This window comes from Glossina fuscipes, unplaced genomic scaffold, assembly GCF_014805625.2.
Source record: "Glossina fuscipes isolate IAEA_lab_2018 unplaced genomic scaffold, Yale_Gfus_2 177, whole genome shotgun sequence".
Lineage (NCBI taxonomy): Eukaryota > Metazoa > Arthropoda > Insecta > Diptera > Glossinidae > Glossina > Glossina fuscipes.
The window spans coordinates 166,723-181,380 of record NW_023998520.1 but is presented as its reverse complement, the minus strand read 5'-3'; the positions used below and the strand labels follow the sequence as shown (position 1 = coordinate 181,380).

Genomic DNA, 14,658 nt, shown 5'->3' with positions numbered 1-14,658 from the left:
AAGGAATCTCCTTCGAAATTCATAAATTATCAAAATTAAAAATATCAACCAAATATGTGAAGGCAAGAATAGCGTTAATCGGCTAATTGGTAAGTGCATTTATTCTTCAATTGTTTCCAAAATCCATCCAATATATTGCTGAATTTTTCTAATTAATGGTCGCCTGTGTCAGACTACAGTTTCTTAAATACCTTTTGCATCCATTAGATGGATTAGGACATAAAGTGACGGCAGGACTACCAAGTTTTCTCAAAGTGTACCTCGGCTCTTGACTTTCGACATAAAACTGCGAATTTGCTAATCTAATGTTACGCTTCATATACATGCGATGATATTTAAGGGCAGCAACACCTTGAACTGGGATCTTGATTTTAATAAAATTGAGATTCCATCCAGCTTCTTCCATAATCAAGCTCTTAAAGTCGATTATTCGCTCTTCTTTATTTAAAGGCAAACATATAGGCTTTATAAAATCTGTCAAATGTATGATCAGCCAGCCGTAAAAGAACGATATCGTGTAGTTGGTTCTTGGCTTTTAAACTATACAGGGAATGTTGTACAGCATATTCAATTGCCACATTTATATGGCGCGAAGCACATGAAGTATTCGCATTCTTTCCATTCTTACAATCAGAATTTTCCTCAGAATTCCATTCACCAGAACGAACGCCGGTTAAATGCCATTTTAAAAGTGATAAACGACCACTAACGCAATGTGAAGCAGTGATAACATAACTGATTAAAGAGCCTTCACATTTGTATCGCTTACGATTGCCTGAAAACATCAAGGCGAGTATTACACGACAAACAAATAAATGAAAGCAAAATGTAGAACGTTCCGTAAAAACCATTGTAGGAACCTCGCAAATAAGAAACATAACGTATTTGTTTTATTTCACATCTTCGCGCTTCTTTCACTACTGTTTGAAAAGGCTTTTCCCAAGCATACATTTTGATTACCTGTATGCCTTGGACCAATTCGTTCATAATGCCAACCCGAGCGTCCGTACATTCAGCGATTTTCATACGTAACTTCGAAGCCAATTTGCTAAGTCCCGTTTGAACGGGTATAGTTTTTAAAAGCAAACCTACAACACCAACTACCGCAGCTAACCCAATTCGCGTCGAGATAACATATTAGTACGGCTTGTATTAGCGTGATCCAAATCCAATGGACAAATAACTATAAGTGATTAACATCGTTTGATAGAAGATTTATTAAATATCCGGCTGGTGTTTGTCCAGCGGATCTTATAGACATCGCTATTGTCTATATATAAGCAAAGTCGAGGAAGTGTTCAGAAGCAGCGAAAATAAGAATAAGTAAACATACTTTCCTATAAATAAACGAACAGCAAGCTATATGCATGCGTGCACCTAACAATCTCTGACGTAAATCCACATGATGTATAACGTCCTAATAGTGTTGAACAAATTAGGATAGCTCCTAACCAATGCACATCGTTCCAGATAAAGTGAAGAATTTCATTAAAATTTTCTACAAATTCGCAGTTCTCTTCCTTTATTTGAGTACTGGTTGCATTCGTTGATGGCAACTTTTGTGCAGTTGCTTGGTTTTTGTTAAGTGAAATGACTAAAAACTTTGGTGCTTTTTCTTAATTATTGGGTTTTGAAATTGAATAAATTATAGTAGTTTATGTACACAAACATAATTCTTACCGTTATCTTGTCATAAAGACAAACTGAAAATGGTCATTGTTACTGACAGTTTGTCTGTATTAAAAGCTATACTTCCTTCCTTCGAATCCTTCGACTTCGAGATGGAGCACCATCAACAAATTAAGGAATACCATTACAACACCCGGCGAAAATATTAAAATGCTTTCGGTACCAAGTCATATCGGCTTATTGGGAAATGAGCAGACTGATCGGGCGGCGAAGTATGCTACTTCCGCACATCTAATTATGGATGACGTCGTAGAAAAGTTGATCATCAAAGGTATATCGGAAAAAGTTTAAGAGGAAATTACAGAAGGAAATCTACAATGCTGTTACAAAATTCACTTTTTTAAGATACAATCCGTAACACTAGATCTTGGATATTTTGGTCAAGAGAAATGCACTGCAAAGTTTTTTTATTTACAATTACATTCCTTAACAGTAGGAGTATTTATTTACAATTATATTTCTTAAATGTAGGATTATTCACAATTTATCATGGCCGTAGTCTCAGCTCAAATGTTCTTGTCCGAATAACTCTCCCTTCCATAAATATTCTATTTATATACATTTTTACAAGCATGTTACTATACCCAAATTCATAGTTTTTATATTTAATCCCTGTCTGCTTTTCCCCCTAATCGTTTTCATCGTCCTGCAGCTGCATGACGCACCTGCAAATGTACATTTAGTTTTTTCTTCTTTAGGGAATTTATTATATGGGAAAATTACTTAGCTGGAATTAACTGGATTTCTCGCCCCTCTGTTAATCCTCAATTAATTCCTTTATTTATTTATTTATTTATTTTAATTTTACTTATAAATGAAACTCAATTAAACAAATAACAGTCGAGTTCAATTGGCACTTAAAGCAAAACTTATATTAAATTAATAATAAAACTTAGTATAAGTCCAATAAAACAAATAAGAAGGAAAAAGGAAAAGAAAAAAAGCATGTACACAACCAGCATAGAGCCACACTTACAACCGGTACAGGACCAAATTGCAAATGAACCCCTAAGCCATCGCAAACATGCATAAGCCTGGCAACCGATAATACTTAACAACAATTCATTTTCCAATCATAACGACTTTTAAGGATAACAGCTAGTTTAAGTAAGAAATAAGTAAATCGCGCGTATTAAGCAATGTTGCTTTAATGGACTTTAAAGAGTCCGATAACGAGAATAAGTGATAGACGTCATTTAGGTTCTTGCAAACTACACTGAGCGGATTAAACAGCTCATAATTATATTTACACTGACTAAGCTTAACGAAGATAAAGTGCCTAGAGAAGCGGTTAGGGACATTAAAGCTTATTTCACCAAGTAATGAAGGCGAGTCAATAGCACCATGTATTACTTTAATTAGAAAGGAAACGATAAGAACAAATCTACGTTTCTCAAGCGATGGTAAGGACAGCAGAAGCAACTTATTTTCATAAGAGAAGGAAGAGAGGCAATCGGATCCCAACCCAAATTTCTAAGAGCAAACAGCAAGAATGGCTTTTGAACAGATTCAATTGAATCTACGTAGCACCTATACGAAGGAGACCACACAAGGCATACTCGAGCATGGGTCTAACTAAACACGTGTACAGCCTTTTCGTAATGTCGGGATCATCAAGCTCTTTGGACAATCTTTTTATAAAACCAAGCGCAGACCTAGCCTTGCTTATCGAGAGCTCAATATGCAAGTTCAAACGTAACCTATGGTCAAATAGAACGCCTAAATCTGTGATCGAATCGACGTCTTCTAACTTAGGCGAATCTATGAAACACTGAGTAATGAATGACTTTCTTCTTGAGAAAGAAAGCTTCTTACAGTCAGATTTAGTTTCAGAAGATTCAAAGAGCACCATGCAATAAAATTATCCAAGTCACTTTGAAGCTGATGTGATTGCGATTCTAGAGAGAAGGAAGAAAACAGTTTCACATCATTATTATATATTAAGATTTGACTGGAATTAACCACCGATGGGAGATCATTAATGTATAAACTAAATAAAATAGGTCCTAAGTGGCTGCCTTGACAAATGCCAGACATAACGGAGAATTCATCCCAGGTGATGAAATTAAACAGAACCCTGAAGGATCTGTTGTGCAGATAAGAGCTTATCCATTTCACTAAATAAAAAGGGAAGCCAGAGGCTTGGAGTTTAAGGATAAGTAAGTTATGGTTAAGCGTATCAAACGCTTTGGTTAAATCAGTGTATATCACATCTGTGCGAGAGCCACTAGAAGAAGCCTTGAAAACATGACAAGTAAACTCTAACAAATTGGTGATCGTAGATCTTCCTTTCCTAAAGCCATGCTGGCGTGGAGAAATATACGAATTATTGGCAAAGGCCAAATGCTGAGTCACAATTCGCTCGAACAACTTAGGCAAGACACTCAACTTGGCTATGCTTCTGTAGTTCTCAACAAGTTGTCTCCTTCCACTTTTGTGGATAGGAATAAGGAAACTACTCTTCCAACACGAAGGGAAAGCACCTAAATTTAAGGACAGGTTAAAAATCTTTGAGATCACCCCACATAACTCGACAGCGCAAGATTTAAGTACACATGATGAAATTCCATCAGGTCCAGGCGCACAACTGGATTTTAGAGCACTCAATCCTTTAAAAACCTCATCTTGCGAAATAACCAAGTTAGGAATTGAAACCGAGTTAGTTATAGGATAAATCGAAACTAGCAATCGAAAAGTTTCGTCAGAAATACTCAGCAAACAGATTTGAGATATCAAAATCATCCGAGGAATCAGATCCATTAAAAGAAACATGAGAGGGATATGTGGAGATTTTTCTTTTAGAGTTAACAAATTTAAAAAAGTGTTTAGGATTAGCACGCAGAGAGGATTTAATGAACTGAAGGTATCTGCAGTAATAATGGTGGGAGAAAGGTAAATGTATGCCTCGCCACCGAGTAAGCGAAATAGTCGAGCGCAGAGCCACTTTTCGTATATTTTTTGAATAGCGTGTTTTTTCTATTCTTGCAATATTTAATTGTCTTATTAAACCCGGGGGGACTTCGAGGTCGGCACTGCTTAATCGGAGCAGATGCAGCAATAGAGAGATTTAATGTATTGTAGAACGATGACAATAAGCTTTCAATACTTCCGGTTGAGAAATCAAGCTTTATATGTGAAAGACGATGTTTTAGCAATACAATATTGATTTTATGAAAACCACAACATTTATTTAAAAAAGTTCGATTTGGCACATTAAGGCAGTTCAACTAAGCATCATTCATATGATGAAAGGAAATGCACCTTGATGGATGATAAGGATTCTCAGGTAAACTAAAAAGTGGGCAACCATTTACGTTAATCTCACGAAAGTTGGCAAAGCAGAGATCAAGCAGTCTAACATTACAATTATGGGTACGATGATATTAAACCAAATTATGATCAAAGAATTCATTAAAAAATGCAACAGCCCTATCAGATGTTAAAGTAGCAATCAACCAGCCAGAATTATCACTGTTACACCAAGTGACTTGAGGCAAGTTGAAGTCACCCAATGCAACGACCAAATCGTTAAGTCTAGACCACTTCACCACTTCACAAATGAAGGCAGCGTGTTTCTTGTAAATGGAGATATCAGAATTTGGAGGAATATAGGAGCAGGTTACATAAAGCTGTTTATTAGGCATTATCGCACGAATGGCGATAAATTCAAAGTCAGGAGAAGTGGAGAATTCTATTGAATTGGACGGGACTGACGCAGATACGGCAATTAATACAACACCACCAATGCGATTCATTCTATCATTTCTGAAGACTTGGAAAGAATAATGAAAAAGTTCCGACGAATGAAGATCGGGTTTTAGCCAAGTTTCGGTGAAGGCTAAACAAAAAAACTCCGTACTCACTGAATTTAGAAAAGTAGAACAAATTTTTGAATTAAGGCCCCTTACATTTTGCAAAATGAGAAATAATGGGCCTAAAGAAACATTTAGTTTTTTGAAGGCGACAAGACTATTGCTTTGGTATTACGGGGACGATTTCGAAGGATAAATTTTTTAGTCAAGGATCCAACTGGCCACAGTGGTTTGTTTAACAACATATCACTGTTTTCAGTCGGAACTAGTATTTTAAAAGAGGAGATTGGCCTAGATTGAGAAGGACCCATTTTGAAAATGCTAACACGCTTTAAGTTGACTGATGGGACTTTCGCCGCCAGATAACTTTTTATGTTATCCACCGATGTTTCAGGTGCCAGTCTTCAAATGCCATCAAGCAAATGTCATTAGTTGGAACAGGAGGGTTCACGGTTGGGGAGTTTAGATTTGGAGAGAATATAGATGGCGTTATCGCCCTTGCACCAGCAGCCTGTGCGACTTGCCTAGTCTGGTGACCAGCGTTCACATTCGAACAGCCAAGGGGAGAGGATGATTTATCTTTCTCTTTATTACTTTTAGGCGATGGCGCTTGATTAGAGTGAGTGGCGGCAAGAAACGAATCAATCCGATTCCGGGCCTGTCTTTGCGCGACATGGTGTATATAAGCACTCCACGTCAAGTCAACGAAAAGAAAGAAGTGAACTATTAAAACAAAAAAAAACAAAAAATTCAAAAGAATCCACTACACTAAGTTTATCTACAAATTTAAGAAATTTAAGGAAACTTCTCTGTTACGTTGTCACTGTAACAAGAGTGTAAAAGAACTAGAGAAAGCAAAACCAAACTGAAAGCACGAAAAAAAGAGAAAATACAAATCAGAAAAATTTTCTCTTAAATTTTCTCTCAAATTACACGTTAAATCTACACTACTGAAGCAACGGTAAATAAGCTATTCACACCAAAGGAAGAAAATAAAAAAAGAAAAAAACTCAAAGGAAAAAACTAGAAAAGACTCGAAAGAGATTTAATATTGCGATCACAAGCGCTAATGGCAAAAACCAAAATGAAAATCACAAAAGTTTTAATGTAATTAATGTAGTTCTTACAGTTTACACGTTCCATCCTTTTATACTTTTACAAATACCCAGCTTTAAACGCGTATAAAACGAAAAGAAAAAATTTTAAGCAAAAATACTAACAAAAGCGTACGATCTCGCGCGCGTCGGTTGTCAGACTTTCCAACAAATGTTGAGAAAATCAAGATCCAAACATTTTCGAGCCGATAGTCGATGTTGCCAGTGCTCAATTTCTTTTTTTTTAGTTTATTTATTTCATTAGTCTAAAATTATAATAATAATAATAATATCATTACATATATATATTGTGAGGAGCGAAAGTCGTCCCTCGTTTTAGCCTCACGGGCTCTCATTCTCTGATGGGACAAGAGTGCTAGTTTAAGTTAGAGAGTAAGCTGGTTTAGGATAGAGAATAAGAATAAAATAAGAATAGGGTGGGAATAGAATAGGAATACATTAAGAGTAGAATAAGGATAGGTTAGAAGTTGGGTAGGGTAGAATAAGTTAGAATTTAGTTGGAGAGTCTTAGTCGCGTCTGGACTCCAGCGAGAATCCGTCACGACCGTGCTGGATTTAAAGAAAAATTAAATAAAGTATACGGTAAACAAAGTAAGAAAACATAAGCTTTCTTGTGATCTAAATTCCTGGGCTGCTGAGCTACTCCAACCCCAGAGAATGGGCCGGAAGTGGCGCCCGAGCAGGGACTCTTTAATATAAAGAAAAAAAAACAAAAAAAATACATTAAAAATCGGTGAACAAAAAAAAACATTGAAAATGTGAGCAAAACAAACAAAATTACGGAAAGAAAAGTGGAAGTTTTATCGAAGTTTCTCAGCTCTATATTTCAGGTTAACGTAATTTAATTGAGGCATTATCACCGTGAAAAAAAACAAAAAAATTATTTATGAAAAGTTGTTGAAAAACGGAAAAGAAATAAAATTATCGTGTGAAAGATTTGCAAACCTTAGAAAAATAAAATTTCGAAAATTTTTATTATTATTATTATATTATTAATTTCGCTAGAGAAATAAATTCTAAGACTAAACTCGTAAAAGTACTAGCATCTTCGGCTTTTATTAAAAACTCTACCGCACTTCAGATTCGAACCCGCGACCATTGACTTGGTAGTCGAGATTCCTCGCCTTCGGCTACTCAGGCGAATATTTCTAAAATTTTATTAATTTATACGTTTGAAAAAAAGAACAAGAAACTGATCTAAATAAGGGATGAATTGCACTTTGCAATGCGCATTGCACACTAACTGTCAAAATAAATTTGATCGTGTGTATTTGAATGTAGTTGAACACGTTGCTTGCGCTGCGTTGTGCGTCAACGGAAGTTTTTGGCAAACGTTTCCTTATAAATCTATTAAAGATTGTCAAATAATAATTCAAATCGTCTTCTGGTTGCACTACATTTTTTTTTCTTTTTTTTTGTATTTTGCTGCAAGACCATATATCAAAGAAATTTTTCACTTTATTATTTTTTTATCTTTTCATAAGTGTTTACGTAGACAAGCACTAACCACGTGATTTAGCTTTAATAACATAGGCACGTTGAGTGTTCAACAAATTTTGCGTTGCGTTGCGCGTAGAGGTAACGCACGACGAAAGGATTGTGTTTGGCGATTAAGTTATCCTGGCCTTCCTGGCCACAGCTGTTATGTGGTGGGTTTTTATAAACGGCTAATATTTCAATGAATAAAGTTCATCTTTGACTTAGTCCACTTTAACCCAACGCCCAAAAAGAAAAAAAAGTATCATCATCTAAAGAATCTTAAAAAAAAGAATACCGGTTTAAAAACATGCTAAGCCTCCGACGTCAAATGCAGTATGTAGCGACTAGAAAAAGATATTTTTATACCAGTAATATGAAATGTGGTTACATCGTTCTGTAAGTGATTTGTGCTGTTTACCTACAATGCGAAATCACACATAAAGATGAATCCATTTTGGATTTCAGCGTTCCGGAAATAGGTGAAGAAGGTCTAACGGGCGATATTACCATCGAACCGGGCGGCTTGCCAGATTTCAACGACATCACCATTGAAAACTGTTTAGGGGCCATTGGCCGTCAAGCAGGAGTAGTTGAAAAGAGTGTTAAACAAATAGAAAGCAAAATATTAGCACTACCGACAAACAAATCAATAGACACGGTTGAGCTGTTTCGTAAATTAGATGAAGCAACTGGTCCTTTAGATACCACCTGGGGTACAGCCAAAGCCTTGTATTTAGGAAATAGCACGCTTATACCAACTAAAACATATATGAATATACACGATCGTGCTCGAAAGGCCAGAGCTTCCAAATTTTGCAGCAAATCAATATATGATGCTTTACAAAAAGAAAAAAAAGCGATTGTTGGCACCTTTGAGGAGCGGCTGCTGCGGAAGTATTTATTAGAAGGCGGACTGAATGGTTTGGGCTTAAAAGACGATACTCGTGCAAGCTTGAAGGACGTTTTACTACGTCTAGGAAGGGAACGCGCAAATTTTAAAAACAAAGTAAACATATCTATGCACAGCTTTGCGCACTTAATTAAAGATTACCAATTGGTTCGCGATTTTCCGTCTACACTTTTGGAAGCGACTATAATTGATAACAACAACACAAATCAAGGTCCTTGGAAGTTTACATTGCAGCCGCAAGTTGTTGATGGCTTTTTAAAACATTGCCCGGATCGAATACACCGTTGGAATATCTGGCAAGCTAATGTACGCAAAGCCTCCACTCATATGGACAAGAGTTTAGAAAATAGCACACACATAGAAAAGATAAGGTCATTGCGAAAACGGCAGGCCAATATTTTAGGCTACCCAAATTACGCTACCATGTCCATGCAGACGAAAATGGCCAGCAGCATATCTAACTTGAAGCAAATATTTTCCAAATTGCTACAATTCGCAGGACCGACTCAATCCGTAGAAATCGAACAACTACAAAATTTCGCCACAGCTAGTGGCTTTGAACACAGGTTAGACGTCTACGATGTTAGTTATTGGCAGCGCAAATATCTTCTATCGAAGTATAAACTTGACGAGGAGGCTCTTCGAAAATATTTCCCATTGCCGAAAACACTCTCTGGGCTGTTTGCTTTTAGTGAAAGTTTGTTTGGCATTAAAATTGTGGAACGTACGGATGCACAGGTTTGGCAACCTCTTGTAAAATACTATGATGTTTACGACAACGATCGGGGATTAAAATCAGTTGGTGGCTTTTATATTGATTGTTACTCCAAAGAAAATAAATTTGGAAAAAATAATGGATGGATGGTCAGCATCCGTAATCGTAATGACTCCGCTAAATTGTCGCCACTTTGTGCCCTGATATTTAATTTTACCCCGCCATCAGGGAATGGGCCTTGTTTGCTTAGTATGGATGACTTGCGAATGGTTTTCAAAACTTTCGGTTCGGCATTACAGCACATCTTGACAGAAGCTCCATTTACGGATTTAGCTGGCCTGTCAAATATTGAATGGGACGCATCTCAAGTTGCAGGATGCGTTCTAAGTAATTTCCTCGATAATCCGTCTATTTTGAAAACCATTTCAGATAGCCAAAATTGCGGTTCCCTTCCAGATGACTTAGCCCAGAAAACAAAACTATTTAAAACCCATTTAGCTGGTTACAATTTGTGTGAAGAATTATATATTGCCGACTTGGATGTAGAACTTCATCAATGTGATAATTTTTGGTTAGATGTAGTTCGTAAACTGTGGCCCGTGTATAAATGTATGCCTTTGGACAAAAAAGATTCACATCCTTGCTCATTTACTGAAATTTTCTCGGGTGATTGGGGTGCAGCCCAATTTAGTCATTTATATTCTAAAGTAATTGCGGCAGACATTATGGAGGCCTTTGAAGATAATAATGAGGATATGAACTCAGTAGGTGAAAGATTTAAGAAAACATTTCTATCGCTAGGGGGAGCCGTGCCTGCTGCTGAAGTATTCCGGCGTTTTCGAGGTCGAGATCCGTCTGTCGAAGCTTTGTTAAAATCATTGAACATCTGGCGAGATACGCGAACCCCTCACAGTTTATAATTTGATTTTTAAAATCACAAAATGTGAAATTGTTTGAAATTTACTTTTTTTAATAAAGAAATTGTGACGCCGCGGAAATCAACAAAACACCTTCGAAATGTTGAAAAATTGCGCATTCTATACCCGATATACGGCAACTTAAGCTAACGCTTTGATTTTTTTATGCTTTTTGTTGATAAATTATATTATATAAATTAGATAATCTATAAATTCTAGCATATATTTTACTAAAGCCTTTTGATTTCACCTATCCATGATTTAAATACAACAATAATAGTACCCCAAAATTAATTATATACATGGCTAAGAATTATGAACGAAAAAATTTCACTTTGCTGTTCAATTATTAATGAAATAGTGTTAGAAGCAATTCCTTCATTTCCTTTACTATAGAGGCAAATAATGCGACAAACGCACTGACACTCAAACACAATTCGACAAATAAATAAGGTTCTCAGCTGTTAAAGCCAATTCCATCGACTGATTAACAATGTTGTGCAAATGAGAGCGCAGCATTTGTTCATTTTCGGCAGGAAATAAACTAACGCTACCGAATATCAACTTGAAAAGCGTTAGATACAGATTCGATCTTTCCTCGTTAGTACCCATTTCATGCGTTTTACCCAGTAAATATTCCGCAAGTGTTGTAGCAAATGGGGGAGAATTTCACGGGATTAGCTAAGAAAGAATTGGCCACTATTTGCAGTGACGGATTCTTGTGTATGCGTTCAACCGTGTAAACGAAGTGAAGTATTAATAGAATATATATCCAAAGCCTCCATTGCCCAATGAACTAAACCAATATAAATACTGACTTCGTGCGATTGAAAGAGTTTTTTTTTTGCTTGAGTTTAATAACGTCAACCAACGGTGACTAAAATTAAATATTCTATGCAGAGGTTAATTAAAAAAGATGAAGATAAATTTGAACTTACCATTGAAAAATTGCTCATTATTGTATTTGTTGACGTCCCTCCCTTTATCTATAAGCAAGATCTACTCTTCATTAGTTATTTCACTTTTATATTTTGTACGTTCTCGTGAAAAAAAGTTCTTTACATAATATATGTCTGAATTTTTTCATTTTGTCTATTTTTTTTTAATCAAAAAATAATTTATTTTACCTCTTACATTCTCTAATCAAAGCATTAGTATTAAAAGCGTCTTTATAGGCTATTTCAATTTGAATATTGGTATCAGGTGGGCTAAGATATGATCGATGTATTCCTTTTGGCTGCTCAGTTCAGCTATAATTAAAATTCAAGTTCAAGTCACTTAGATCGGAACATGTCGGTAAAAATTATCTGCTAATTTTATACAAATACATGTTCAAGTATTGAGAATTGTAAACAAACATAGACGCTTATTCTCACATGTTTGGAATTATTGAGAATCATAGACGCTTACTTTCAGTTGGCGACAAATTTTTATACGCTTATTCTCAGATGTAGGCAATTTTTATTAAAATTATGCGGAAACTTAAACGTATGATAGACGTATGAGACGCTTTCAAGTAGTGACTTTGAAGATCCAATGTAGAGCATTACGTGCTTGTCACCGCAGCAATATTATTATCAAAAAAAAGGAATTGTAATACATTGGTTTTTATATTTTGATATTATTTGACATTTATAATAAAAATAATATGTAAAACAAATACCGTCTATGGAATCTTAAATATTCGAACTTATTCGATTTTTTTTGATACATGCAACAAAGGCCCTTAGATATTACTGATTTATTGATTATTCTAAAACGAAGAGACAATTTTTTAGGAAATTGTTGGTCAACTTTGTTTAAATAATAAATCATATGCATTGAAATTTATATATGAAAAGTCAGGCTAGATTTCTTGAGGTCAAAAAAGCGCTGTCGCTTTAATTTATAAGTCGATTTTTTCAGATTTCATTCTTTAAATTTTTGCTTTGGTTTGTAGGGTGTGCTTTCTGAATTTCGCTATTTTTCAAAGTGTTTACAAGTGTTTAAGACTGTTTAAGACTGTATAATAAGATTTTATATGCTTTCGGTCTGGAATTTCGTTATTTTTTCAAAGTGTTTACAGGTGTTTTCCATACTTTCGCAATTGTCACCAAATTCAGACTCGCTTTTTTAATTCTTCTCAATTATCACCAAAAATATTTTGCAATTGTATGGTGTTTCAAGCGATTAAGAAATTAACAGAGCGAATAAATAAAATATAAAAAAAACCCTTTGTATGTACGTTTGTGTTTACCGCACACTCAAGCGCATATACTAATAAGTCATCTTGAAAATAATAGCCATTATAACAAAAATAACTACTTTATTTAAAATTTGGCATTTGTCGGGCAGTTTTACTGGGACGTGCTGCAAAAACACCGCTATGATTTAGCACAAGTGCGCATGGCCTTATTATATACGAAAGGACTATCTTTACAAACTTATACTAATAGCATTGGGCTGAAAATTCTATAAGCTTCGCTTATATTCTCCCACGTTTGAAGAGACAAATTAAAGTCGCAAGCAGTTAACACATTGAAAACGGCTTAACCGTTTTGTTTGGTAATTATTTTTGAATTTCAAAATAAATCGTTTCTTTGCTGGTTTTTTATATCTTAAGATTGGGATAAAATACACATAAAAGAGTTTCTAAATTTTTTTTTACATATAACATAAATTTGTCAGTTCATTATGCGTAACTCGTTTTTAATTGTTTTTTCCTATTTTCTCTTTTCAGGTACACATCAAGATATGAATGAATTTCGCAGTCGTCGCTGTCCTTCATAATGGTAGAACGTACTGGCTCTTTAACACCTGGTTGCAATTCATAAATGTAGCCGGCATCATATCCGCCCATAGAGACTCATATAGTGTTGCGGTCCGTACAACGTAACCATAAAATTAGATTAGGAATGGCAGGTATATGGAATGGTTCTTTTTCCTCGTCTGGCTCGGAATCGGCTAATAAAAAAAAAAAGTTATAGCTTTTATGAAATGATCTCATTCGACTTAAGAATATTAAGAGTATACCTAATGCTTGTTCCATATCAATTTGTAAACCTGGATTTGCTTTTTTCAATTTCTCAATTGTATCCAATTTACGTTTCCGCTATTTGTCCTTCCGCTTTTAATAGCTGCTCTCTTCAAGTCGCGATGTATGACACTTTTAACAGACGTGAACTTTGTTGCTTTCATTTCTTTTTCGTCAGTTATATTCTAACTGAGAAATGTTTGCTCTTCGCTTATTTTCGAGGGTAGCCGATATTCGTATACCACGCCCGTCTTACAACCAATGAAAATGGTGAACTTTTCATCCTTCCAATTGAAACAATTTGGTATGGCATCAAAAGCGATTATAAGTCTTAGTCTATTAATAGTTATATTAATTTTCTATACTTCTTAATTATTTATACCTAATTTATATTAAAATTATCCAGAAACCTAAACGCATGGTAAACCGTATAAGATGCTTTCAAATACTGAACTCACAGATTTTCGCTTTACTGAACAAACAGCTGAAAGGCGGCGACATTGAAGGATCCAATGTGGAGCGTGCTTTTCACCGCCGCAATGTTATTATTAAAAAACATTGTTTTGTGCATTTTGATATTATTTGACATTTATAATAAAAATAATTTGTTGAACAGATACAGTCAATGCAGTCTTAAATATTCGAAATTATTCGCTGTCGTCTTAGTTTATAAAATGATTTTTTCACATTTCCTTCTTTATATTTTCGGCTTTGGTTTTGTGTGGAGGGAGTGCTTTCGATGTTAACTCCGCTATTTTTTCCAAGTGTTTAGAAGCGTTTAAGACTGTTTAATAAGGTTTTATATGGTTTCTATGTCGGATTCCGTTATTTTTTCAAAGTATTTAGAAGTGTTTAAGACTGTTTAAGACTGTTTAATAAGGTTTTATATGGTTTCTATATTAAACTTGATTAAACCAAAATTGACAATTGGTATGATGGAGCAACATCACAACAAGATTCTAAGCGTGTCTGGTGAGCTTCGACAGAAAATTTTTTCAAGTTAAATAA

The 14,658-nt window shown here is 35.2% G+C and overlaps 1 protein-coding gene and 1 pseudogene across 1 annotated transcript; one reads left to right on the top strand and one right to left on the bottom strand.

The window, feature by feature from the left end:
* LOC119641775 overlaps positions 1-1,717 on the bottom strand; it is a 14,318-nt pseudogene extending 12,601 nt beyond the window's left edge.
* A 6,685-nt stretch (positions 1,718-8,402) lies between these two features.
* LOC119641801 (probable cytosolic oligopeptidase A) lies at positions 8,403-11,518 on the top strand. Its single transcript, XM_038040652.1, has 2 exons — positions 8,403-8,491; positions 8,561-11,518. Exons 1-2 carry the CDS (start codon positions 8,403-8,405, stop codon positions 10,638-10,640), a joined length of 2,169 nt encoding a protein of 722 aa, XP_037896580.1. The 3' UTR covers positions 10,641-11,518.
* The last annotated feature ends 3,140 nt before the right edge of the window (positions 11,519-14,658 follow it).

Bases quoted from the DNA above. Each gene is read 5' to 3' on its own strand.
- LOC119641801 (XM_038040652.1), top strand. From the start codon at position 8,403: ATGCTAAGCCTCCGACGTCAAATGCAGTATGTAGCGACTAGAAAAAGA. The intron at 8,492-8,560 runs GTAAGTGATTTG...TTTGGATTTCAG, and splicing joins AAATGTGGTTACATCGTTCT to CGTTCCGGAAATAGGTGAAG.